At 42.3% G+C, this 25,915-nt stretch overlaps 3 protein-coding genes across 5 annotated transcripts in view; all 3 read right to left on the reverse strand.

The window, feature by feature from the left end:
* Positions 1 to 25,915, reverse strand: part of LOC116034141 (hemicentin-1-like) — a 1,482,957-nt gene that overhangs the window by 987,766 nt on the left and 469,276 nt on the right. The window lies entirely within an intron of this gene.
* LOC116034453 (Fc receptor-like protein 5) overlaps positions 1 to 25,915 on the reverse strand; it is a 245,863-nt gene that overhangs the window by 215,692 nt on the left and 4,256 nt on the right. The window contains exons 1-4 of one of the 3 annotated variants that reach the window (XM_031277146.2): positions 20,325 to 20,588; positions 20,003 to 20,245; positions 19,766 to 19,930; positions 19,505 to 19,620 (exon numbers count right to left, since the gene is read on the reverse strand). In XM_031277146.2, the coding sequence (XP_031133006.2) occupies positions 19,520 to 19,620; positions 19,766 to 19,930; positions 20,003 to 20,245; positions 20,325 to 20,556 (741 nt within the window). In that variant the 5' untranslated portion in view covers positions 20,557 to 20,588 and the 3' untranslated portion in view covers positions 19,505 to 19,519. Of the gene's footprint in view, positions 1 to 18,630; positions 19,621 to 19,765; positions 19,931 to 20,002; positions 20,246 to 20,324; positions 20,589 to 25,915 lie in introns of those variants that run through there. The other 2 variants (XM_035993955.1, XM_035993956.1) reach the window with 2 other exon arrangements.
* Positions 6,955 to 10,992, reverse strand: LOC116034450 (piggyBac transposable element-derived protein 4-like). The gene is made up of 3 exons (XM_031277140.2): positions 10,017 to 10,992; positions 8,147 to 9,550; positions 6,955 to 8,039 (listed from the first exon to the last, which is right to left on the reverse strand). Exons 1-3 carry the CDS (start codon positions 10,193 to 10,195, stop codon positions 7,724 to 7,726), a joined length of 1,899 nt encoding a protein of 632 aa, XP_031133000.1. The 5' UTR covers positions 10,196 to 10,992; the 3' UTR covers positions 6,955 to 7,723.

Genomic DNA, 25,915 nt, shown 5'->3' on the forward strand with positions numbered 1-25,915 from the left:
CAGTAAATAAAGTAGTCATGTATAAACATGTAACCGATGTATTTCTCCGTGAGTCCGCTATGTTAGTGATAATAACGTTACGTTACCTAGCTTGTTTGGTAGCTAGCTAGCTGCTAACTCCACCCACCGTGCTTTAATGCTAACGTTAGTAACGTCACACTGTTGACAGGAAATGAACTGAACAAAGTCACCACCCATCTGATGATAGTAATGGGTTTTCATCACTACGACAAGAGTGTGGATGAAACATTAAGCTGTTTACTTTTACAACTTAGTGTCTGTCCGGACGGCTAGTTAGCTAACGTTAGCTAACGTTAGCTAACTCAGTTAGCTGAGGCTCAGTTCCGCAGAAGAATCCGATGTTTAGAGAGAATTAACCAGATTTCCAGACTACTTACTGGAGTTCAGCAACTACACAGAACATATACAACTACAATACCGGCTGTTATTTATGTCCCTGTCAATAACTGCTCTTGAGAAATGTGTTAGACCAAATGTAGCTACGCCCATGACGATAAAACAGTTAATGTCTAACGTTACATAAATCTTTTCATAATAAAATCTGATATTTACCAGAAGCTGCTTCAGAGAGAAATAACAACAGGAAGAGAAATGGAGCCATGAGAGCTGAGAGAGGGTAGATCCACCATTACATCCTTCACAGAGAAAGAGGAAACATCTACTAAAGAAAGTAGGGTCGTTGGAGACGAACTGCTCCTCGCCTGTAAAGTGGACGAGAGCAGGCGGCGGCAGCAGCAGCAGCAGCGGCAGCCGGGGGCGGTGACTAAAATCCGCTGTCAAATCGGACAGTTTCCAGCTGATTCCAGCAGCCTTCAGGCTGAACAGAGTCGATTCTGAACCAATCAGCTGTTAGATCAGCTGAGAGGCCGGCGTTTCCCAGCATGCCCATGGAGATAACTGGATCCAGATACGGCGGGAAGCCCCGTTCATTCCAATGAGAGTTGCTCAAAAGTGCATAAAGCAAACATGGAGCTCGGCTCTTCCGCGTTGACTGGCCTATGACGTCGCGATGGACATGCGCACCAGCAACAGTTTGGTTGTGTTGTCATAGCAACCGGTAGCAACATGCTCGTTCGTGAGCTTCTCTGTCGTGTCTCTTACAAGTGGAGAACTCATGAACTCGCCGTTTTCATTGTCTAAAAAGCATTAGGTAAGGTGGGTACACCATTATGCACAAGTTGTGTCCTAATCAGAATTTGCGCAGTGATGACCACATTTTTTTGCAGAAAAATAAATAATCATGATCATGCTTAATAACTCATAATTCATAATGATGTGCCCATGTACCTAATGCTTTAGTTGTGTTGTTCATGTATGAGGTCACGAATGACAGATACGTGCACATCAATACCTGATGATTAATGGGATATTAAGGAATGCAGTAACACAGATCATTAATTACATAATGCATAATATAGCCCATCAATGAATTCATGTACCCTTACCGTAAAGTGTTACCAGTGTTATTCTAACCAACAACACACAAATGTAATCTCATTTGATAGAGCAGAACCTCCTAGAGGAATCTCCCTGCTTTTGAAATGCGCAAACATTTCCACGGGACATAAAACGCTTAACGTGAAAAAGCTTAACGTGGTTTAATGTACCTAAACAACGATCATGGCCATATCTTGTCATGAGCACTTGAGCCTGTCAAAAAAACTAAACCGAAAGCCAACGATTGTAGAAGTTATCTCACATTAACTTTTTCTTCTTCATTGGCGCCTATGGCGAGGAAAAAGCTTAACATGGTTTAATGTACCTAAATAATGATCAATGATTACCAAATTTCTATCTCATATTGCGCCTCATAACCACTGAAAACTGTCAAAAAATCTAATCCAAAGTCCAATTATTATGGACGTTATCTGACATTAAGCGTTCCTGCTTCACATTTTCAGCAGGGCAGCGGAGCGGCTGTGGGTTGACTCCCCACGGTTCTCATGGGCTTTATAAGTCCCCAGATAGCAGACACATTTGGGCCAAATTTGTGCCACTTTTGGCACTTAAGGCTCAGTTACGGCAATGGCAAATGTTGAGTGGGCCAGATGTGGCCCACTTGTAATCAGCCGCGCCTGACTTGGGTTACGGCAACTGTCATGTGGGCCAGATGTGGCCCAAATGGAATGAGCCAGGCCCAACTTGAGTTACGGTGAGTGTCGTGTGGGCCAGACCTGGCCCAAATTAATGAGCCAAGCCCGACCTGGGTTAGGGCAACTGTCATGTGGGCCAGATGTGGCCCAAAAGTAAGGAGCCGGCCCCGACCTGGGTTACGGTGAGTGTCGTGTGGGCCAGACCTGGCCCAAATGTAAGGAGCCAGGCCCTACATGAGTTACGGTGAGTGTCGTGTGGGCCAGACCTGGTCCAAATTAATGAGCCAAGCCTGAATTAGGTTATGGTGAGTGTCGTGTGGGCCAGACCTGGCCCAAATGTAAGGAGCCAAGCCCGACCTGGGTTAGGGCAACTGTCATGTGGGCCAGATGTGGCCCACATGTAAGGAGCCGGCCCCGACCTGGGTTACGGTGAGTGTCGTGTGGGCCAGACCTGGCCCAAATTAATGAGCCAAGCCCGACCTGGGTTAGGGCAACTGTCATGTGGGCCAGATGTGGCCCAAATGTAAGGAGCCGGCCCCGACCTGGTTTACGGTGAGTCTCATGTGGGCCAGATGTGGCCCAAATGTAAGGAGCCGGCCCCGACCTGGTTTACGGTGAGTGTCGTGTGGGCCAGATGTGCCCCAAATGAAATGAGCCAAGCCTGACTTGGGTTACAGTGAGTGTCGTGGGCCAGATGTGGCCCAAATTAAATGAGCCAAGCCTGACTTAGGTTATGGTGAGTGTCGTGTGGGCCAGACCTGGCCCAAATGTAATGAGCCAAGCCCGACCTGGGTTAGGGCAACTGTCATGTGGGCCAGATGTGGCCCAAATGTAAGGAGCCGGCCCCGACCTGGGTTACGGTGAGTGTCGTGTGGGCCAGACCTGGCCCAAATGTAAGGAGCCAGGCCCTACATGAGTTACGGTGAGTGTCGTGTGGGCCAGACCTGGTCCAAATTAATGAGCCAAGCCTGACTTAGGTTATGGTGAGTGTCGTGTGGGCCAGACCTGGCCCAAATGTAAGGAGCCGGCCCCGACCTGGGTTACGGTGAGTGTCGTGTGGGCCAGATGTGGCCCAAATTAAATGAGCCAAGCCTGACTTAGGTTATGGTGAGTGTCGTGTGGGCCAGACCTGGCCCAAATGTAATGAGCCAAGCCCGACCTGGGTTAGGGCAACTGTCATGTGGGCCAGATGTGGCCCAAATGTAAGGAGCCGGCCCCGACCTGGGTTACGGTGAGTGTCGTGTGGGCCAGACCTGGCCCAAATGTAAGGAGCCAGGCCCTACATGGGTTACGGTGAGTGTCGTGTGGGCCAGACCTGGTCCAAATTAATGAGCCAAGCCTGACTTAGGTTATGGTGAGTGTCGTGTGGGCCAGACCTGGCCCAAATGTAAGGAGCCGGCCCCGACCTGGGTTACGGTGAGTGTCGTGTGGGCCAGATGTGGCCCAAATTAAATGAGCCAAGCCTGACTTAGGTTATGGTGAGTGTCATGTGGGCCAGACCTGGCCCAAATGTAAGAAGCCGGGCCCAACCTAGGTTGCGCCGACTGTCAGGTGGTGGTCCCAATGTAAAGAGCCAGGGTTACAACAAGGGCTGTGTGAGCCAGACCACATTTTATGGATGAAGTATGCTGGCCTGTCTTGTAGAGCAGATAGCCTTAATATGATACACTGGGCAAGAGTTATGTGGAAGTATATAGTGATGTTATGAGGCAAATAAATCTAGACTATTTATTTGATATTTGATTATTTGAATGTCACTCCCCCATGACACCGCACTGCATTGCATTATGTTATCCCTGATAGGTCATGTCTCAGCAATATTTGGGGACAACTCAATTACAGTGGTGTGCGCAAAAGTATCTCAGACCACAAAATGCATAAAATGCTGAAGATTGACTACAACAGCAGAATATTCATATGCCACTGGATAGACACATTTTTAAATTATTGACTTTTACTGTAATACATTTTTTTTTCTCAGCATTTTGAGTTTAAAAAATATATTCCGCTCCCATTTTAAATGCAATGATGTTTACACCAATATCACATTTATGACGTGGATAACATAACAAAATAAAATACCAACTAAATATTATAAATAATATTATGAAAATGTCTCTCTCCCTGTAATGGCACTGTTGTGACTCAACAATAATCCTTATTCTGAATAAATCTGAGTTCTGACATCACTTCCTGTACTGTACATTTAACTGCACAACTGTACATACACATACACTTGGTAAATATGCTGTCCCTTTAAAATGTTGGAAAATGTCTCATTTATCTCATAATTTCATGCAAGGCTATTAGCTAGCATTTCTGAAGTGGATAAAACTGGTATGACTTTTTTATAAGAAGGGAAATGTAAAAAACAAAAACAAAATTGTGTAAACTGATTTCATTTATTATTATTCTAAAAGCTGCCCACCACAATCACACAGTCATATCTATTGGCTATTGAACATCTCCACTAAGGCATGTGTGGGCTAAGTGCCTTTCTCAAGGGCACTTCAGCAGTGGTAATGAAAAAGAAGGGCGTGCTGCTCTTTCACTTGACTGCCCACATTTATCCTGTCACTCCAGGGATCAAACCAGCAACCTGTTGGTCAAGCAAAATAAAAATGACAGTAATCAACCCACATTGTTCCTCAATACAAGAAGAAATGAAGCAGGAAGGCATATATAGGACATTGAGGGAAAACCCTACACACTTAAAAATGCTGGGTTAATTTGGTTACTCATATGCTGGGTTAAGCCTGAAATGTATAAATTTACCCATAATTGGGTTACAAAATGGTTAAACATATTATAACCCATTGCATTGGGTTGATGACGTTGAACGAAATCCAGGCTTCAGTTTTTCAACACTGCTGATCCGCCTTATTTTGGATGACATTGTTTTAACACGCACGCACGCACGCACGCACACACGCATATATATATACACACACACACACACACACACACACACACACACACACACACACACACACACACACGAGTCATGACATGGTATGGGAAGAATAAAAAAGTGACATAAAAGACGTATAAAAAACGTTTGTTTCGTAGATTAGATCAGATGGTTTAGCTTAGTTTAAAAACAGTCTAACGATATTACAATAATAACTTTATGTTTTAGCTTCGTTTTATTCAAGTAACGTTATTAAATATAAATCCTATCACGATTTGCGTTACAAATAAATACCAGCAAAGAACTACGGCGGGCGAAGACAGAAACACATTGAAGAGATCGCTCTATCTGGCACCCCGCCCGCTGGATCTTCACACAGGAAAAAACAAGCGCACCTCTTCAACTGACGTAACCCCCAGTCACCCCACATCGTCGTCTCTCGCTCTCGATGAGTCGGAACAGCAGCAACTAATTTTCTTAAAAAACACATCTGGTTCCTGGGGCAGGGAAGCGAGGTAAGCATTCTCATTTTACCGGTAGTTTGTTGCTGAAAATGTGTTTTGTTAAACAGTGCTTCTAGAATAAACTCTAATGTTACATTAGCTAACGTAACTTAGCTAGTTAGCTGCTAGCTGTAAAAAAAATTGCCACCCATTTTTAGACTTTAGACTAATTTACCATTGGCAATGTCCGAATGTTACCAACGGTCGGTGGATTACCTATCGTTAGTAACGTTTTATTCATAAACCGCTCCTTAAACCGAGCTAAATCAACGTTAGCTACGTTTAAGCGTGCTAACATTTGTCATGGCACTAACCTAGCTAGCTAGCTAGCAAGCCAATGTAGCATACAATGACTCACATAAGCTAGCCAGCTGCTAGCTAGCTAGCTTATGAAGTGTGACATTTAACTTAATTAACGTTATTTCAAAGGAGTCGTTAATGGAGACATTTCAAGGCTGTATCGTTGTTATCTTCTATGTCTGTTTGCACATTCAAAGTTACGTTGTCTATCGGTTTTCTTTTTTATTAAGATATATCTGAGTCATTGTATGCTACATTGGCTTGGTAGCTAGCTCGGTTTAAGGAGCGGTTTATGAATAAAACGTTACTAATGTTAGCTAATCCACCGACCGTTAGTAACGTACGGACATTGCCAACGGTAAATTAGTTTTGGATATTTTAATTTAGAAGTGTTAAAATGCGCGGCAAATTTTTTTTTTACCGGTAACCGTCCTCAGCCTACGTTACGAATGACCGTGACTGTGTTAACCCCTTAACACTCCTGTAAAATTTGCCAAAAACGCCTATCCAAGGCATACCTATAGTAAATTGGAAGCTGTTCTTGAACCATTTGTTCTACATGCATGTCTATGGTTTCTTTTGAAAGGTAACACTCTGAGCCTTCTTTTCCAACAGTTAGAATTACTGTAAGTGCTATTGGCTTTGAGTAATAGAACTTTGAATGTACTGGAAAATATTTTTTTTATGTCCGCCTGAGTTCTTTTTTATAGAAAAATGCCTGTAGATGACTATTGCTGGGACATATTAGCCTGAAAACACAATGGGGCTATAGCAAGAAGTCTTACATAGTCCCAGTTGAAATTTCATATCAGTATTTCATAAAATGAATATTTTACACCTGTTTTTGTATGGGTATGTGTCTAGGCGTTTACAAAAACGGACATTTTGGTGACCCTAAAAAGGACCCTTGGTAACGATGGTCACATACCTAGACTAAAAAGACTGCTACAAATGAACAGTTGACATTACAGTCATCATTCAGGGCTCTATTAAAAGGTTACATTAAGAGGTATCCTATCTAATATCCAGAATCACTATCAGTATTTCTGACACAGAGTAACAGAAGCATAAACACAATAAATTGCCGTTTTGTAACTTTGTGTGTAAAAAAAGTCAAAACAAGTGGTAAGGTGGAAAAGTAGTGTATAAAAGGTAACACAATATTTACAGCTATTAACATATCTAAATACACATATTTACAATTATGTATGTACAGGTTATGTGCTACATGCAACAAAGCACAAAGAAGGACCCTTTGGTAAAAAAGGGTAAAAAGATGTCAAATAAGTGCTATGGTGAAAAAGTAGTGCAAAAAAAAGCATTACTATATAACTATTTACACATCTAAATCAACATATATTTACAGGTTATTGGCAACATGCCAGACATTGTAACAATCGCAAGCGACAAAACACAAAGGACATTTGAAGGAACCGTTGGTAAAAATGGTCAACAAAGTAAAACAAGTGCTATGCTGGAAAAGTATTGCAGGTACTACTATATAACTTTTTACATACACATATCTATAAATTGCAGGAACCCAGCGAATCAAATCCATACTTCACCGTTAACCGTCAAGCCACTAAATATATACATATGTCCCATAAACATAAACCTGTATGGAAAATGAGCACCTCTGCTGATGTGTTAAATTTCTTAACGATCAGATGACATGAGACAACACCGTCTCTCCCTCTACACACACCGGGTCTGGTGGTTGATGAACGCCGATATGTGGTGCAGGCACAATTTCAACAGGCACTGTACTAGTATTTACAATTACAGGTCATTGGCAACATGCCAGTCATTATAACAGTCACGGCCAGCGACAAAGCACAAAGGAATATCGCAGGAGGAGCACTTCACTGGTGTCTTTGCATGACACTGCCTGCACTTCAGCCGACCAGCAGTGCTGTGCCCACTGATATGCACTGGCCTGTGATGTGCTCCACGTGGAGCAGGAGGTGGTCCGGGTGTGGCTGTGGAGGAAGACCCCGCCTCTGCCAGCTCCACTGCGAGCGTCTCTCTGAACGCCTTCTGATGCAGAGGTACCTCTCCTTGCCAATTGCAAGGTCCTTCTGGAGGAGGAAGGCGTTCACAATTGCGATGTCCATGAAGTGGTAAAACAGAGTCTTGTACCACCGTTGGGTCTTGTGCAGGACTTTGTAATACCCTATGAGGGCATCTGAGTGGTCCACTCCACCCATGCACCTACAGTAGATGAACAGACAGTATACAAAAACATTAATGTATACAGCAGACAAATATAACATTTCCAAGAGCATACATGAAAATGTAGTTGAATATATAGTACGTACCGGTTGTAGTCCTGCACCACTGGTGGAACTGAGACGTCCTTCAACTGCCACTGCCCATCTGCAGCTTTGACCCTCCTCTGCACTGTGTCCTCTGCGTGGGCTGTGTGGAGGGTTGAGCACAGAAAAACATCCCTTGTGTCTCGCCACTGAACAAAGAGCAGGGAGTCATTCCTGATCCAACGTATGCTGCCACGAGGAGATTTTGAGACCAGAATGTTGACCTTTGACCTTGGGAATCCGATTCTGTTTGTGCGGATGGTTCCGCATGCCCAGATCCTCTTCAGAAGGAGGTCACGAAACAGGATTGGACTTGTATAAAAATTATCTACAAAGACCTTATAGCCGGTGCCCAGCAACTGTACATCAATTAGCTCCATCACTGCCTCATAACTGAGTCCCTTACCACTGTTTCCCTGGCACTTTCCCTCATAAACAAAAAAGTCCCATGTATAACCGTTCCTGGAGTCTGCCAGAACAAAGAGTTTATAACCCCAGCGAACAGGCTTGTTCTTCATGTATTGTTTCAAACCAGTGCGGGCTTTTGAGGCAACCATTCGCTCATCAATGGAGATTTCCTGGCCAGGGTGAAAGTTTCTTCTGCAGGAGTCCCTCATCTCCTCGTAGAGCGGCTTTATCTTAGCCAGACGGTCGTAGGCTCCTGTGCCTCTCCTTTCCTCATTAGCAGCATCACCCACAGAGCTGCTGAGGTGAAGGGATTGGGAGATCCTGAGGAACTTTTTACCGGTCATTACCCGTCTCGGGAACGGCAAGCTATAAAGATGACCCCCACGCCAGTAATCAGTGAAAGAAAAGCATTTGACTACACCCATGTAAACAATTAAAGACATGAATGCAAACATGTCCTGCAATGTCAGATCAATCCACGGGATAGAGGGTGTTGAATGGTGTGTTGAGCCACAGTGGTTGGTGTTTTGAAGTATTGTCTTCAAAACAGAGTTGGTAAAAAACAGTTGAAACAACTGCAGGGCTGTGTACGTAGCAGTACGTATGAGCTGGGGTCCTGGGACATTTCTGGGTCTGAAGGTGGGCTGTGGTGGTGTGATGTCTGGGACATCGACATCATTCCACCTCTCTTCAGATGGGCTGCTTGATCTGGCTTGACTGCAGCCTCTCCCTTTTCCTTTACCTCGTCCTCTACCTCTTTGTCTCCTGCTGTTCTGAGGAGTTGGAAGATGAGCCTCCTCACCTGATGAACTGTCCTGCTGCTCCACGCCTCTCCCTTTTCCTCTACCTTGTCCTCTACCTCTTGGTCTCCTGCTGTTCAGAGGAGTTGGAAGATGAGGCTCATCACCTGATGAACTGTCCTGCTGCTCCACTCCATGTGGCCACTTGCTCACTGGTGCAGATGTAGCAGGCTCCCAATCCATATCTACATCACATTTCCTATAATGTGAAAATAAAGAAATAACAGTAATTACAAATAATGTTCTGAATGCTAAGTCAACGAAAAATATTAAATGTGTAGATATTACCATAGATATTTACATAAATACAATAACAGCTGCAAACTTGTGACGCAGTATTTACTCAAACGTTTCCGTTTGCAACACTTCTTGCAGTAAATGTGGTGCAACAAATGTGTAATGTTAGCTGTGGAGCTCTCAGCAAGCAGAGTAGAGAGCAGGGTTTAGATGAGAGACAACTTTGTCTGGCTCGTTTAGTGTAACGTTAGCATGATAGCTTGGTGAAATTAGCAAGCTAAGGTTAGCTTGGCGAACTATCCATTCTCTAAATTAGTAAACATTTAAATCATCTAAACACTCTTCAATAGTCAAACTGAAGCAGACGGTGAGCTCCAGGTCACAGCCTGTCTAATTATACAGTAACGTTATATAAGTAAAATACTCACTTGTCGAGAGTAATGTCTCCTCCCTCTAGGAACATGTCCTCTGCCACGGAGTCCATGCAAGACATTTCACTGTCTTTCTCAGACATTTCCTCCTCTGACTTGTCGCTTTCACGTGGCCGAGTACATTCCTCCACTGCTTCTTGGAGGGTATATCTTCTTGACTTGCTAATTTTCGCCATTCTCAATTTCTCGTTCGGTTTTGGTTTAGGATGTAGAAAGTAGTGGGCCGTGTTTTTATCGGTGTTTGCACTACACAGATCATTCCTTTGTTTAGGATTGTAACTACCCGCGAAAGCATCAGTTCCCCGTTCATTGGCTATACAAAACGTCAGTCATTGGCACAACCGGTTGCAATTGGCACAAAATAAAAAGGCGTGCACCTTCTTTCACCGCAGGCACTCGTTGGCTATTCTAGGCTGTAGACGAGACCAGGAAGGTCCTATTGGTTCAAGTGAGGTGTCAATCGAAAGGTCAGAGTGCAGGGGCCATTTTGATATCAGATACCGGCAAAAAAATATATGCAAACAAGATTTACTCCAGGAAATACAGTAAAATATTAAATAACTGCCGCGAAATTTGAAATTTAAAAACAGCTGTCCGTGGATATATTTTAATGTCATAATATGTTTGGACTAAATAGTTTACTGGATTTGATCGTCTGGACCTTTGTCAATGTAACAAGACCGTTTTTGTCAGAATATTATGGATCTGTGGATTACAATGAGGCTTCAAAGGTGAGTTACCTCAATTTTGTAGTTGTTTGTTACTCAGACAGAGGCGATGATTGTACCTGCTGTTGTTATCATGTCTTGGAATAGTTTGTATCAGTGAAATCACAAGAGTTGTAGCTTTCCAAAGATGTATGGCATGAGTAACTACTTAAACATAGGAGTTGTATACATAGCAACACGTGTTCGAAAGACGCCGACGGCCCGTGGGCGGGCCGTCAGAACGCTAAGGGGTTAAAAGACGAACGCCGCCATCTTGCTTGCTGAATTGTGAACATGCAGAAAAAAGAGCGAAATTTGTATTCAGTGATTATGTAGCCTACTTTGAATGCTCAGGCTTGCATGTGTTTTAGCTGTTTGTGTAACGTTACTAAATGTTATGTATTAAGTACTTTATGTAGTTCCTTTAAATACAAAATACAAATTGTAATGCTGACAAAGACAGGCGAACACATCGCCGGTTCCCGCCAATAGGTTCATTTTAGTTAGTGAACAACCTGGCAAAGAAGTCTTGCGTCAGTCTAATCAATTGGGACCAACGTGTTAAATTTGACCTGCATGAGCTATTGTCACGGAGTACTTTACCTCCATGCAGCTGAATTCCACTATGCAATATAGAAATTGGCTGATTCTAACCTGTGCTGGCAGTGAATTGTGTGTGTGTGTGTGTGTGTGTGTGTGTGTGTGTGTGTGTGTGCGCGCGCGCGCGTGTGTGTGTTGCCTGCCAAAATAACTATTCTTGATTATTCATTATGTTATTAGCTGTCAAATGTTGTTGGCGTAATGAGAATGACCGCTTGCTTGCTTGACATTTCTGAATGCTTATTGAAAGTGATATATGGCAGCTTTGTAATGTTTTTTATTATTATTGTTTTCCTGTAGATGGATGATCATGTTCAAAATAAACTGGTAGAATGGGACCTGGGTGATTTACTCTCTACATTTGAAGGTAGGCACATTTTATAAAAGCTTATAAGTTTTTAGTAAAAGACATATATGTACTATGAATAAGAATGGCAAAATACAACTTTTTCATGTCCAATACTGATATTGTAAATGTGGGTATCTGCCGGTAATATTTTCTGATACCACTGCCCCAAAATGCAACAATATATCCTGTAGGTTTGGTTTTGATGCAGCACTTAACAATCCTGCTGTAAATCAACAAATAGTCTGAAAATAGCCTAGGCCTGCTGTTACAAATAAATGTCTTTATGATCACTGATATTTTAGTATAATACTGGTCCGATCAACAAAACATGTCATCTATACGGCTTAGTATTTGACCAGTTTCCATGCAGAAAAAAAGAACCTGAGTTAAATTTTCTCTGGACTTCACACATTTTAATCAATGATCAGGTGCTGCAAATGTAATTAAGTTAGATTGAGTTCAATGAAGTTTCACTGATGTCACAAAGAGCTTATTAGTTCTTATTCAGTATCTCAAAGTATAAATCACATGAGAAGACATAGACCCAAAATTTGCACAAGGACCAACTCATCAATATTTTGAATGGAATTTCTACAGCAAGCGGTTCTAGTCAAATTAGGGCCTGGAAGAAGAATAATGATAAAAAGAAGAAACAAGAAAAGAACAATATAATGCATTGCTCTGCATGCACTATACTACATTTCTGGAATGCCGTGACATTTAAGAGGGTCTATACCAGGCACGGAAAATCAAGGAATTTGAGCATTTTGTAGTAAAGTCAGAGCAAGGTCAGGGAATCTTTTTTGCATTTTGAAATGTAGTCGCCAGAATGTGATACAGAGTTGTAGAATTTTACATTTGACTTTTATGCTTGCAATATTGCAGACAGGCACATCGCTTTGCTTCTGCTACCTGTGGTGACCCCGGCACCTACAAAATCCGGAGAAAGACGGTCCGCCCCAGCTACGCCGAATCTACAAAAGCTTTCATAGGTGAGCAGCCTGTGAGTTAATACAAATGTAACAAATAAAACAAGCGTCAGCAAGTATTGTAACAGATTGTCTGAAGATTTGCAGACCTCAATACATTTTCCTTTTATTTCCCGCTTAAAATTGGTTGTGATGTGACTGAACCCGAACATCATTTCTAAATATCTGCCCGAACCCGGCCTGGCCCATTGGGTCCAGTCGGGCTCAGTTGGGGTATCCATCCTCTACTACCTACCTCTCTCAGACCTATCACACACATGTGTCAGACCAAACCACTGCACAACAATGATCTGTTTCAGTTTATTGTTATCATTATTAAAACGAAATGTTGTTAGAGCAAACACAGAAAGACATAGTTTTCCAGTTGTTAACCCATTACTTAATACATAATTTAAATCCACATAGATTATATATAATTTTGGCCTTCATTTTATCACTCAAGCTTATGCCTGTCACGAGGGTTAATATCTGAAGTAAAGGTGTCTTTATAAAGTTTTTTTTCTCTCTACACGTTGGAACAAACATCGCTGAATACCTTACGAAAAGGACAAGCACAGAGGTCCCACATGTGCTTCTTCTTGGGGACAGGCATCTGTTATCGCAAGCCTTTGTTATAGTGCATGGACATGCCCTGGAGCACCCATCTCTTCTTGGGGCAGTAGATGCCTGCTTTAAGGCTTTTTATGTTTTTGATGTACAGTATCCTAGACCTTGTGCACAACTGTGGGAGTTTTTGCAGACGATATATGGTATCCCTGGACATGTTAGATCATCGGTACAGATGATGCGAGCAGTTAGCGGCACAGTGAACTGCAAACTGCTCATAACGTTATGCACACACACTAGAGTCTGGATCGGGCCGAATTTTTCTGTGCGAGCCCGGCCCGCGTCCGACAGGCATTAAGAAGTTTGTGTCTGAGCCCGACACAGTTAAAATCAAATTTTTTTTTCTATACTAATGACACATGTACGTTAGTTTGTGTGGAAAGCTTTTATGAAGCAGCTGTAGGAAGGCATTCAGAAATGTCAACAGATGAGGTCATCAGCTCACACGGAGCAACAAGCTCACGTTAATCAGCTGTTTAATTTTAAATGTTCAATGTGTTAACTTTTCCTGATTGCTTAGTTTCCGACCGTGATCAGAAAGCTATATGCTGGCTGTAGCAATCTTTTCTCTTCTACTGTTTTAAGGCAAAGAACAACCTGTCTGCCGAGCAGCAGAAGATGGTGGCCACCTTTGTGCCACAGCTGACTGCTTCTACGCCCTCAGCCTGAACGTGGCCCAGTCAAAGAGGATGAGGGATTTCCGCCAGGCCCTCACCCCCACTGTACCATCACCAGAGTCACCAGAAGCCTCCACCACCAGGAAGAGGTCCCACAATCCTGATTCCTCCTCCAGTTCCGAGGACGAAACCCCTGTCCCCTACCAGGAGTCAGGGATCTCGGGACTGGAGGAGGAGAGGGAGTTTATAGCGAGGCTACAAAATGTAAGTAAAACTCCTAAGATATGTACTTTAAAGACTCAGTCCATTTTATGTCTGTTACATCAGACCTCACTCTGTGTTTTGTGTTTGTTTTCCTCAACAGACACCAGAGAAGGCCCTCAGGACGAGCCAGTACGGCAGGCTGGTGGCGCTGACTGCGCTCGAGGCTCAACTCAACCTGTCTAAAAAGATTTCGGAGAGGGCGAGAAGGGCAGCGTATCGAGCAGTCATCGGACTCTAACATCTCTTGATCTGTGCAGGACTTCAGTGTGAGCGGACTATTTAGAGACGATGTGACCGGCAGGTAATGTTAACGGCTATCTGCTACTGTAGCAGAGCTGCAAGTAAACGCTGAACTGAGCTGTGTGTTTTCAGTGTTAAACATTGCTGCAGGTTTTCATGCATGACTGTTATTGGTGATTTACAGAGGTGGAAGACTTACTCAGATCATGTATTGCAGTAAAAGTAGAAAAAAACTGTGTAGAGTTACAAGTTACTTGTCAGTTACAAGTCCTGCATTCAACATCTCCCTTAAGTTAAAGTACAAAAGTATTATCAAAATATACTTAAAGTACCAAAAGTAAAAGTAAAATTATGCAGTGTAATATATCTTATTTAATTCGATTATATTATTATTCAGTAAATTGTATTAAATGACTGATAATTTAAATAAAATGTTTTATTTAATTCAAGTAGCCTACTTGTACATCATTATTTTCTAGGGTTGAAAAATGTATACAGATTTTACATTTTCCCCTCATACTTCTGTCGGAATGGGTACGAAGTTGGCATTGAATTTAATTTGAAATGGTATTAAAAAGGTCTTAAAAAGCCTTGAATTTAAGTTGGAGGATCCTGGGGGTACACACACACACACACACACACACACACACAAACACGTAAATAGTTGTTTTATTGTGTTTTATAGATTGGTTAAGATTCATTTTATACTATTAACATGTTCTATTTTAGTAAATGTTAAGATTAATTTTCTTTTAGTGTGTTTTCAAATGTTCAATATTGGTATGTGTTCCTTTTTTCTTAAAATGACAAAACTATAATACTGAACACACTTAACCTAAACATGAAGCTAGGAATACCAAATTGGTCAGGTATTGTCAACATAGGCCCACTTTTGAGTTTGAAAAGGTTCAAGGCAATTTGTAGCTTGAAACAATCTCCAAGTTCCAGAGTTAAAAAGACAGAAACAGCCAGAGAACTTGAGACAGAAACCAGCCAGGACCAGTCTTAACTGTTAAATGTGCAAATAAAAAGCATTACAAAATTCAGTCCAAGCTGCCTAAAAACTTTATTTTCAAGCTAACTTTTACCATACACCCGTGTGACTTTCCTTACTGCAGTAACTGAGTATGCACTAGAGGTTCTCTGGGTGCAGGGTTAGGGCTAGCAAGCATCTACCATGGCATTTCTGAGGCAATTGAGGTATTTAGGGAACATTTGTAAATTTGTAATTCTAAACTGTTTGAGTCTGCGAATGCACATCAGTCAGCTGCCGCACCCTGATAGCTGCTGGTTCACTGTGTTTCTATAGGTTTGGGAGCAAGAAACTGCATGTAACTAGTCACTGAGGAAACATGTAATTAATTTAGAGTTACTTATCAAATATTGGTGATTTACAATGGGGTTACATCTGAAAAAATCTTTTCAATTAAAAAGCTTATATGTAGCTTTATGTAGATATTGCATTTTATAAGTCTGACTATGTTGGTACTACTGTGAGGTTTAAACTGCCTGGTTTAAATTCACTGTTATTCAGCTGTATAGCCCAGTTATAAACATGTTTAGAATACTAATCAAAAAGTAATCAGATGTAATAAATTTCACTACTTTGATAAAGTAATTAAAATGGTTACTTTTTAAACTGGGTAACTAGTTATCTGTAGTCTGTTTACATTTCAAACTAAACCAAACGTGGGCCATAAGAGAACTGCATATTTGGGCCACATTAGGGGGACCTGTGGCTGAGTTTCGGGAGCCACACTCACCTGAGGTCAGCGCCGTCATTCAAGGCCAAATGTGGGCCATAAGAGAACTGCATATGTGGGCCACATTAGGGGGACCTGTGGCTGAGTTTCGGGAGCCACACTCACCTGAGGTCAGCGCCGTCATTCAAGGCCAAATGTGGGCCATAAGAGAACTGCATATGTGGGCCACATTTGGGCCAAAGATAAATTGCTATCTGGGTCCTAACGTGGTTTAATGTACCTAAACAACGATCATGTTCCTTATAACCAGAGCAATATGAGAGAGACATTTGGTAATCATTGATCGTTGTTTAGGTACATTAAACCACGTTACGCTTTTTCACGTTTTAGAAAGTCCCCATTTCCACCCAGCACTCGTCCGCTGACTTTCCAGCGGCCCTGGCGGGACCAATGTACATTGTAACGCTGGCTGCACAGACTATGCAGACGCAGACCGCTACGATTGACTGACACACCACACACACACACACACACACACACAACCACACACACACACACACACACACACACACACACACACACACACACACACACACACACACAGAGTTAAAATCATATGCTGGATGCTTTATTAGTCTTTCTACATGGGTTTAGTTAATGATCGGGCTGTAATAAGACCACGTCGTCTATGTAATCGCTGACAACCGGGACAATGTCATAGTGGTTGCTGTAAACCGGGACATTTTAGCGTCCCGACAGGCTTTTTTCGGGACTTGGGACACGCAACTCAGAATCAGGACTGTCCCGGTCAAACCGGGACGTCTGGTCACCCTACTATAATGATACCCACCAAGCATTAGCATTAACGTTAGCTACTTGTCAACCAGCAGTAGTAACATTAAGCTGGATCGATGTTGAAATGTATCAATAAAAAGGTCTCTGCTGTAGGCTATTCCTGTGTTTCAAGTAATTAATCACAAAATGATGCCGTTTGGCAAAAAAAGCAGTATTACGGTTACAAGTATTTCTTTCTGTGACATTGAATGATTTACAATTACTCTCAAACATCTGGGTGCCAGTGTTTTGACGGAAGTTAGGAGTAACTAGAGGGTGAGAGGTTATATGACGCCACTGACAGGCGACTAAAGGAAACGTCCCGTGTCAAAAATAAAATAACAGATTTCTCTAGGTTTGAAATTTGGAGGAAACATTTTGGATAGTGTAAGAACACAACTCAAAAGAAATATATAACATAGGTATGGTAATTTTTAGACATTTTAATGCAGAATGTTACATATTGTACCTTTAACAAGCACACTTTGTGATGCACCGAAAATATTTACTACAATGTTAGAGGAAAAGCTACTTTTAAATCTCACTAGCTTCTCAACCTTACCAACTGTGCCTTTAACATACTGAGACATTTTGTTGTTGTAGGCTATCCGTTACAGGCTGGTCACATTAAGAATAAGGAACTCCTTGTTTCAGGTCTTCAGAATACTTCCTTCATTCTAAAGAGGGAAGGTGACGTGATGTATTAAACATTAGAGTTTAGTATTTTTGCAACTTAGTTCTGATGTAGTACCTGATCGCTAAGAATGCTGGGATACCGGTTGGATGTCAAATACGGTGAAAAGTAAAGCCGTCTTCTGCTACGTGCTAATCTGTCTCACGTCTTTATAGGAAGACATCACACAAAGATAATGAGTGTGGTGGTTAAATAAAATAAATTAACTTATGTAATGTAATATAATAATGAACAGAAACATGATGGAAGGTGATCACTTACCTACACAATAATGTGCCTAAAACTCTCAGTATATATTGTGGGAAAAATAAATATTTTGTAACATTTTAATCCTAAACTACTTTTATATGCTAATTATTTTATTTATGTCTGGTATTTTATTGTGTAAGCTCTCAGTTGAAGGGTAAGAGGAAGTTACAGTAAACAGAGCTTTTATTGTGAAGGGGAAAACAGAAGTGGATAAAGTGTGGTGTGTGTTTGGTTTGGTCTGTGTTGTGGTTGAATAAAGTCAGACGTTCAGTGCCGTCTGGGTTCCAGCATTGGAAGTCTCTATTTTACAGCCAAACCTGAGTCTAGACAGTATAAGAAACCCTCGGTTACATTTATATTGTATTCAGTGAACATTATTTTCTTGTTCCACTGTTGGAGTGTCTCCTGTAAACATCAGGTTCCTCCCATTACACCAGGGCTCCATCTGGTGGCGTCTTGTGAAAAGGACAGGTTTTATATTGGCAGTGTCTCTGTGTTAGTTCAAAGGTTACAAGTTGATGAAAGGACACCTGAGCTCCTGGCTTCACTACTTTCTAGTCCTCAGTTAAACTTATACTGTAGCTGTGACTAACTCTTTGTATGAATGCAGATATTAAAGGTTGTTTCAGAGGAAAGTCTAGTATTAGTTGTGAATGTTAATGTTTAAACACTTAAACAGTGGACATGGATTACTGAACAGGTCTACCGGGGAAAGGCCCAGGGGCCCAAAATGTCATGTCCCTCCTGGGCCTTCACCTGCAAAATGTCACTCAACAAGGCACCAACCAACCAAGATATAAAACAGAAGTGCTAATAAACAGTATATTCACACAGCTCTCACTACTGTTGATGCTCAGAGCAGCCATGTTGGATGGTGATGTCAGAGTTGGTGAGGTTCTTCTCTTGGTGAGGATCAACAGCAGTTGGACAGCCAGTAAAAGCCTCCTCCTTCCTCTTTATATACGACTATGTCACATGTCAGCTACAAGGAAACAGGCTGTTTGATATGAGAGAAGTGAAGTTATGATCACATTGGAACAAAGCACAGAGAGAAAAGATGCTCATCATTTTATTTTATTTGATCTGAAGAGATTAAAAACAACAACATGACTTACAGCAGAACCTGAACAACTATCTGTTACTAAAGTCCAGTTCAGAGCAACGATGGCAACGAGAAGAAACCTTTACTTCTGAAGCGGCCCGTTTCAGCTCGACTAAAACAAGCTGATGGTGTCGCTGGGACTCAGCTGGTTACGTTTTCAGAGGCTGGTTTTGGAACGGTCAAATCAGCTGCAAACTATAGAAATGAAATGATCCATTTTATTTCTATGTTTTAAACTGTCAGCTTTTGGAAATGGCAGAATTTTAGACGGAGGCTCAACGAGCGCCCCAGAGTCAGAAGATACACCGTCTCATCTGATTGGTGGAAACTAACAGGTTTTAAAACGCTGCAGACTGGAGCATTACAAGAAGCTGCAAGTTAAAAATAGTTTGATCGCAAATCTTTGGAGTGAACTGGTCTGAGGTTAACATCCTCCATCTACAGGTCAAACTAGAACATGTGGAGATCCACAGGGAAGATTTCTGAGACTTCCACTCTTTCTGATTGATGAGGACCTGAAACATTTGAGCTTCTTCTCAGATCAGTTCAGAAGTGATGCTCCGTGGTGACGTCATCATAGTCTTCATCCAATCCCATCTCAGCCTGGGTGGGTGGGGTCATCACCATGGAGACGGGCAGGTCATTTCCTACAGTCAGAGCAGGTTAGAAAGAAAATGTAGATAATTGATCAGCTGCTAACTGATCAACACCAGAGTGGTGGTGTGAGATTGATTGATTGATTGATTGATTGATTGATTGATTGTAAGGTCAGTGAATGATTCAGAGTGTTACCTGCTGCCCTCTGTCGATATAAAGACACCATGATGAAAGTGGAGATGCAGTACGGACAAAACACCACCAGGTGGCAGACCAGTCTGATCACAAGGTGGAGGTGGTCTGAGGTTGTTTCAGGGGCCGGTGGCGAGCTCGTAGGAGGGCTTGTGGTCGTAGGTTTCTCTGTAGAGAGAATCAGCTGTCAGGTGAGTATCTGGATGAATGAACTCCTGAAATCAAAGGTAACCTCCTCACCTGTGACAGAGACCCAGCTGGGTGGAGACTCTCCATCACTGCTGATGAGACACTTGTAGAGGCCTTCATCAGACCTGGAAACATGGTGGATGGTCATGTGACCTGCAGGCTCAGTCCTGATGAAGGAGCCATCTTTATAGAAACCAGCTGGGAGGTTGGAGGACGTCTTTGTTTTACAGAGCAGAGTGAGGTCTTCTCCCTCCGTCACAGGGAGGACAGGACTCTGCAGGATCACTGGTCCACCTCAACACAGAGACAAACTACAGCATGTCATCCATTCACACACAGCTTCATCAATACTGACTCCACAGTCTGATCTTACCAGGGACAGTGATGTTGATGCTGTTACTGGTTGCTCCCTCTCTGGACTCACACCAGTAAACTCCACTGTCCGATGTGACCATGTAGCTGATGTTACAGGAAGAACCAGCAGGTCTTCCCCAGCCATCTCCACACTGAGTCCTGGTTTCTCTGGTTGTGTTCCTCCTCAGAGTCCATCCAGCAGAGCTGTCGTCCTCCTCACAGCTCAGAGAGACATTTTGTCCTTCAAACATCTGAGATCTGCTGGGACTCACAGTCAGAGAGGCTGGAGGGAGGAGGGAGAAGAATGTGTTGTGGTTGAAAAACTAGTTGTTGATTATTACTGCTGTTTTTCACCAGTTTAAAGAGAAATGGGCTGCTGAGATTTAGAACAAACCAAAACTTAGAACTTCCAGTTTGATGAAAAATGAGTTTGGTAGAGCAATATGTAAAATATAATCTGTCCAAGGTGAACAGATGTGTGTGTGCTCAGTTCAGGTCTGGAATACTCCCTCTCCATATAGAAACAGGACGTTGGTCGGTTATTTATGTGATCTCAATGAAATCCAAAATGAAGTTCATTTTGCTTTGTATTGTCCATATTATCATGATTTAATATTGTAATTAATTAACAAAGTTAAAGTAAAAGAGATGAGGCAGGATATACATCTGTTAGTTTGGTTGTTTGAAATTTTTTAAAACTTTTTAGAACAAGCATGGGCTAAAAGGAATGTATGAAATGTCTAGTTGACAATGTATGGGGTTACACTGTTGTGTTGTGTCTGCTGTAATATGTTTTCTTCATTCTTTATTTTGTGCAGAGTAGAGTATGTTGTGTGTGACATTGGACCGGAAGCTGTGAATGAAATGACTTTAATATGGTTGTCATGTAATTCCATGTGGGAGGGGCCACTTAGTGGCATGACACGTTAATAAAATATATATCATATCAAAGCTACTGTGACAAACTGTGACTGGGCCTCTGATACTTCACATGAATTATCTGGGAAACTTAAGGAATCAGCTCATATCTTTACTCTTGCAATAATTGATCTAAGCTGGGAAACCTTCCTTCATGTTTGCTCCCAGGACGCTCCAATATCTTAACCTCATTGTTTGTGATGTTTTTCATCTTTATCTTTTACATTACATTACATTACATGTCATTTAGCTGACGCTTTTATCCAAAGCGACTTGCAATTGTTATATAAGTCAGAGGTAACACGCCTCTGGAGCAACTAGGGTTAAGTGTCTTGCTCAGGGACACATTGGTTGATTTATCGCAGTGGGAATTGAACCCAGGTCTCCCACACCAAAGGAATGTGTCATATCTACTGCGCCATCACCACCCTGTCTCTTTCTCGTATTCTACTTCTCTACTCGTATTCTACTTTTTCTCACAACAAGTATCTCTAAGGATGCTTTGTTGGCCGCCTGCCTGGATGTGGCTCACAACCAGTCGCTCTGGATTACGACCCACGCGGCGGCCCTCCACGACACGGAACCATGGGACCCTGCTGGGTGCCCAGTTTCCTGCTCGATGCCGACCATCAAAGCATCGTGGACTGAGGTGGTTTGTGGCCAAAGGAAGGCTCCGGGTGGGGCTCCATTGTCTCCTGCATCGCCTCCCGCCATCGAACATCTCCAATCGCTTTGCCGTCCTGTCGGAGCTGGATGTCGGCAAGGTTGACTGCCCTGGCTCGCCCCCGAGGACCGGGGTTGCCGGGGCTTCCTCTCTGTCGGCGACTGGTGAATTGGCTGTGGCTGCCTGGACCGACCCCCCCCCCACTGGTGGATTCTGTGGTTGCCCGCGGTCGTGGATTGACCCTCCCGTCTCCTCCACAGGTGTCTGGTGGTCATCGGGCTCCTGAGCCTGCTCGCCAGCTTTCGTCACGGGAGAGGACCGCTGCGTCACGTCAAAAACTTCTAAAGGATGCGGTGATCAGACGTTCTGGTGGCCTCCGCTGCCTGGACTGATTGAACACCAATATGAGTAAGCAACCCTCTTTTTCTTCTTGTCCTTGTCCATCCGAAACCGATACTGACAATTCCTTCTTCCTGACAATGGCCATCCACAATCCCCCACTCCTCATCCACTCTTCCCCCCAACCACAATAATCATCGGTGACTCCATCACCCGGCGTATACGTTTCTTTAATGCCATCACACACTGCTTTCCTGGAGCCAAGATTGCAGATATTCTCGCTAAGATTCTGGACCTGATACCCTCATTCCCAACGTCCATTACACGTATCGTGGTCCACTGTGGACACAGTGACATGTCCTACTATGAAAGTGAGCGCACAAAGAAAGATTTTAACACTCTTATAGACGCTTTAAAGAGCATTGAGTTGTCGGTTTTTATTTCGGGCCCACTTCCCTCTCTAGGTCGTGAAAAATAACTTTTTAGCGGCCTCAACACCTGGCTTCAGATTACCTGCAACCGTCACAACATAGGATTCATCGACAATTTTAACCTGTTCTGGGAACGTGGGTCCCTGTTTAGCAGGGATGGGATTCATCCAAATGCACGCGGCAGCCAGATGCTATGTGACAATATACGGCATGCCCTGCAGACACACAGTTCTGACTGACGGTTTGCATCCCGAAAACACATCCCCAAATACACTTCCCAGACGAACTCTCCAATAACCTCCTTCTCCTCTACAAATAACTCTGCTGGTCCACAGACCAGCTACATCATTTCAGTCATTACTAATAATAGACCACACAAATTGGTGAGTCGGCAAAGTGGTAAAAACCACTCAACTGCAAACATAGCCAACTTGGCATCCATTCCCTGTCTACTACAACCTGCCCCCAAAAAATGAGGCAGATAATTCCCTTAACACACTAACAATAGCTCTATTAAATGTCAGATCTTTAGCAGGAAAATCATTTTTAATCAATGATTTTATTATTAAACACAATCTGGATTTTATGTTTTTAACTGAAACCTGGTTGGATCAGAGTAGCAGTGCTGCTGTTCTCATCGAGTCAGCTCCCCCTGGCTTTGGTTTTATGAGTGAGAATAGAGTTGGCAAAAGAGGAGGTGGAGTTGCTATTCTGTTCAAAGACTTATTCCTATGTACGCAAATATCTGTTGGAAATTTTGCTTCCTTTGAATATGTGGCTCTTCAGCTAAGGTCCACCGCTAGAGCTATATTTCTAATTATTTACAGTCCACCTAAGTATTGTGCTGCCTTTTTTGATGACTTTACTGAACTGCTGTCTATAATCTGTGTTGACTTTGACTATGTAATTGTTGCTGGTGATTTCAACATCCATGTCGACAACCCCCAGGACAAAGGGACAAAAGAGCTGTGCTGTATCTTTGATAATTATGGGCTGACTGAATGTAACAGAGCCTACGCACAATAAGGGTCACATCCTGGACTTAATTATCTCAAAAGGTCTGAACATTTTCAAGGTTGTGGTGAATGATGTTGCTCTTTCTGATCATTCCTGTGTTTTTTTTTAACAGCTCTATCTCTGTGCAAAAAAGTGTTCAAACAAAGGTAATTGGAAAACGATAGATTACTGAAAGCACCAGTGAAGAATTTATTCAGCTTTACTTGTCCACATCTGCCCCCTCTGGAGCCTCAATAACTTCAACTGCAGAATTACTAACGTTATTAACACCATTGTTAAGGTGGTCAAAGTCAAAGTTCTCTCGAGCAAAAAAAAATCTCCATGGAGAAATTTCACACATGTAAGATTCGAAAAAAGAGAGTGTCGAAAAGCTGAACGCAAGTGGTGAAGAACCAATATCCAGGTCCACTATGACACTTATAAAGAGAGACTACACATTTATAACATGGAACTGAGGAATGCAAGGCGGTCCTTCATCTCCGATATTGTTGCTAAAAACCATAATAACTCACGTGCCTTGTTTGCTATTGTTGATAGGTTAACAAACCCACCAGTGCCAGTAGCATCTGAACTTTCATCCACCAAGGCCTGCAACGATTTTGCCATCTTCTTTAAAGAAAAGATTCAAAAAAATTAGGCAAACTGTCAAAGTGCATCGATATCAAGTACAAGATATATGTTGTCACAATGTCCAGATAAAACAAATCCCAATCTGACACAATTCCAAATGATTACCTATCCTATAAAAATCTAGAGGACATTATACAACATCTGAAAACCTCCTCCTGTTGCCTCGATATTCTACCGACGGATTTCTTTAAAAATATTTCAAATTGTTTGGCTTTTGATCTTCTACAGATTGTAAACACGTCTCTTTTCTCAGGTATCTTCCCACAGGCCCTGAAAACTGCAGTCATCAAGCCAATGTTAAAAAAGAAAAATCTAGCTACGTCACTAATGGACAACTATAGGCCGATATCAAACCTCCCAATTTTAAGCAAAATTATTGAAAAAGCGTTTTTTCAACAACTCAACCTTTTTCTATCCCTAAACAATATTTTTGATGCCTTCCAGTCGGGATTTCGACCTCACCACAGAACAGAGACAGCTCTTGTCAAAGATTTTAATGACATCCACTTGAACACAGACAGTGGTAAAACTACAGTCCTAGTATTACTCAATCTCAGTTCTGCGTTTGATACGGATGACCACAACATACTTTTGGATCGATCAGAAAACTGGGTCGGCCTCTCTAGCTCGGTACTAAAGTGGTTCCAATCCTATTTAAAGAATAGGAATTACTTTGTGTCCATAGGTAATTATGTTTCTGAGCACAAAGACATGACGTGTGGAGTTCCCCAAGGCTCTGTCCTGGGGCCTCTCCTGTTTAATATCTATATGCTTCCACTGGCCCAGATAATGAAAAACAATAACATAAGCTACCATAGTTATGCTGATGACACACAAATCTACATAACGCTGTCGCCAGGAAACTACAGTCCAATACAAAAACTGGCTAGGTGCATTGAACAAACTAATGATTGGATGTGCCACAACTTTCTTAAATTGAATGAAGGAAAAACTGAGGTGATCATTTTTGGAGCAAAAGAGGAACGACTAAGAACTAGCGCCCAGCTTCAAACAATAATGTTAAAAACAACAGATGAAGCCAGAAATCTCGGTGTAATTATGGACACTGACCTGAATTTTAGCAGCCACATCAAGTCAATAACAAAGTCAGCCTTTTACCACCTTAAAAATATATCAAGGGTAAAACGACTTATGTGTCAACAGGATTTGGAAAAGCTTGTCCACGTCTTTATTTTCAGTAGACTTGACTACTGTAACGGTGTCCTTACAGGTCTCCCTAAAAAATCTGTCAGACAGCTACAGCTGATTCAGAAAGCTGCAGCTCGAGTCCTCACAAACACAAGGAAAGTGGATCACATCACTCCAATTATGAAGTCTCTACACTGGCTTCCTATACCCCAAAGGATAGATTTCAAAATTCTTCTGCTGGATTATAAGTCGCTAAATGGTTTAGGGCCAAATTACCTTTTGGATCTACGTGTTAAGTATGAACCGCAGAGGCCTCTAAGATCATCAGGGACAGGTTTGCTTGCCATCCCCAGAATCAGAACAAAAAAGGGGGAAGCTGCATTCAGTTTCTATGCTCCACGTATCTGGAACGCTACGCTCCGCTCTTTTAAATCAAGGCTGAAGACCTTTCTATTCGATAAT

Source organism: Sander lucioperca, chromosome 17 (genome assembly GCF_008315115.2).
Source record: "Sander lucioperca isolate FBNREF2018 chromosome 17, SLUC_FBN_1.2, whole genome shotgun sequence".
Taxonomy (NCBI): Eukaryota; Metazoa; Chordata; class Actinopteri; order Perciformes; family Percidae; genus Sander; species Sander lucioperca.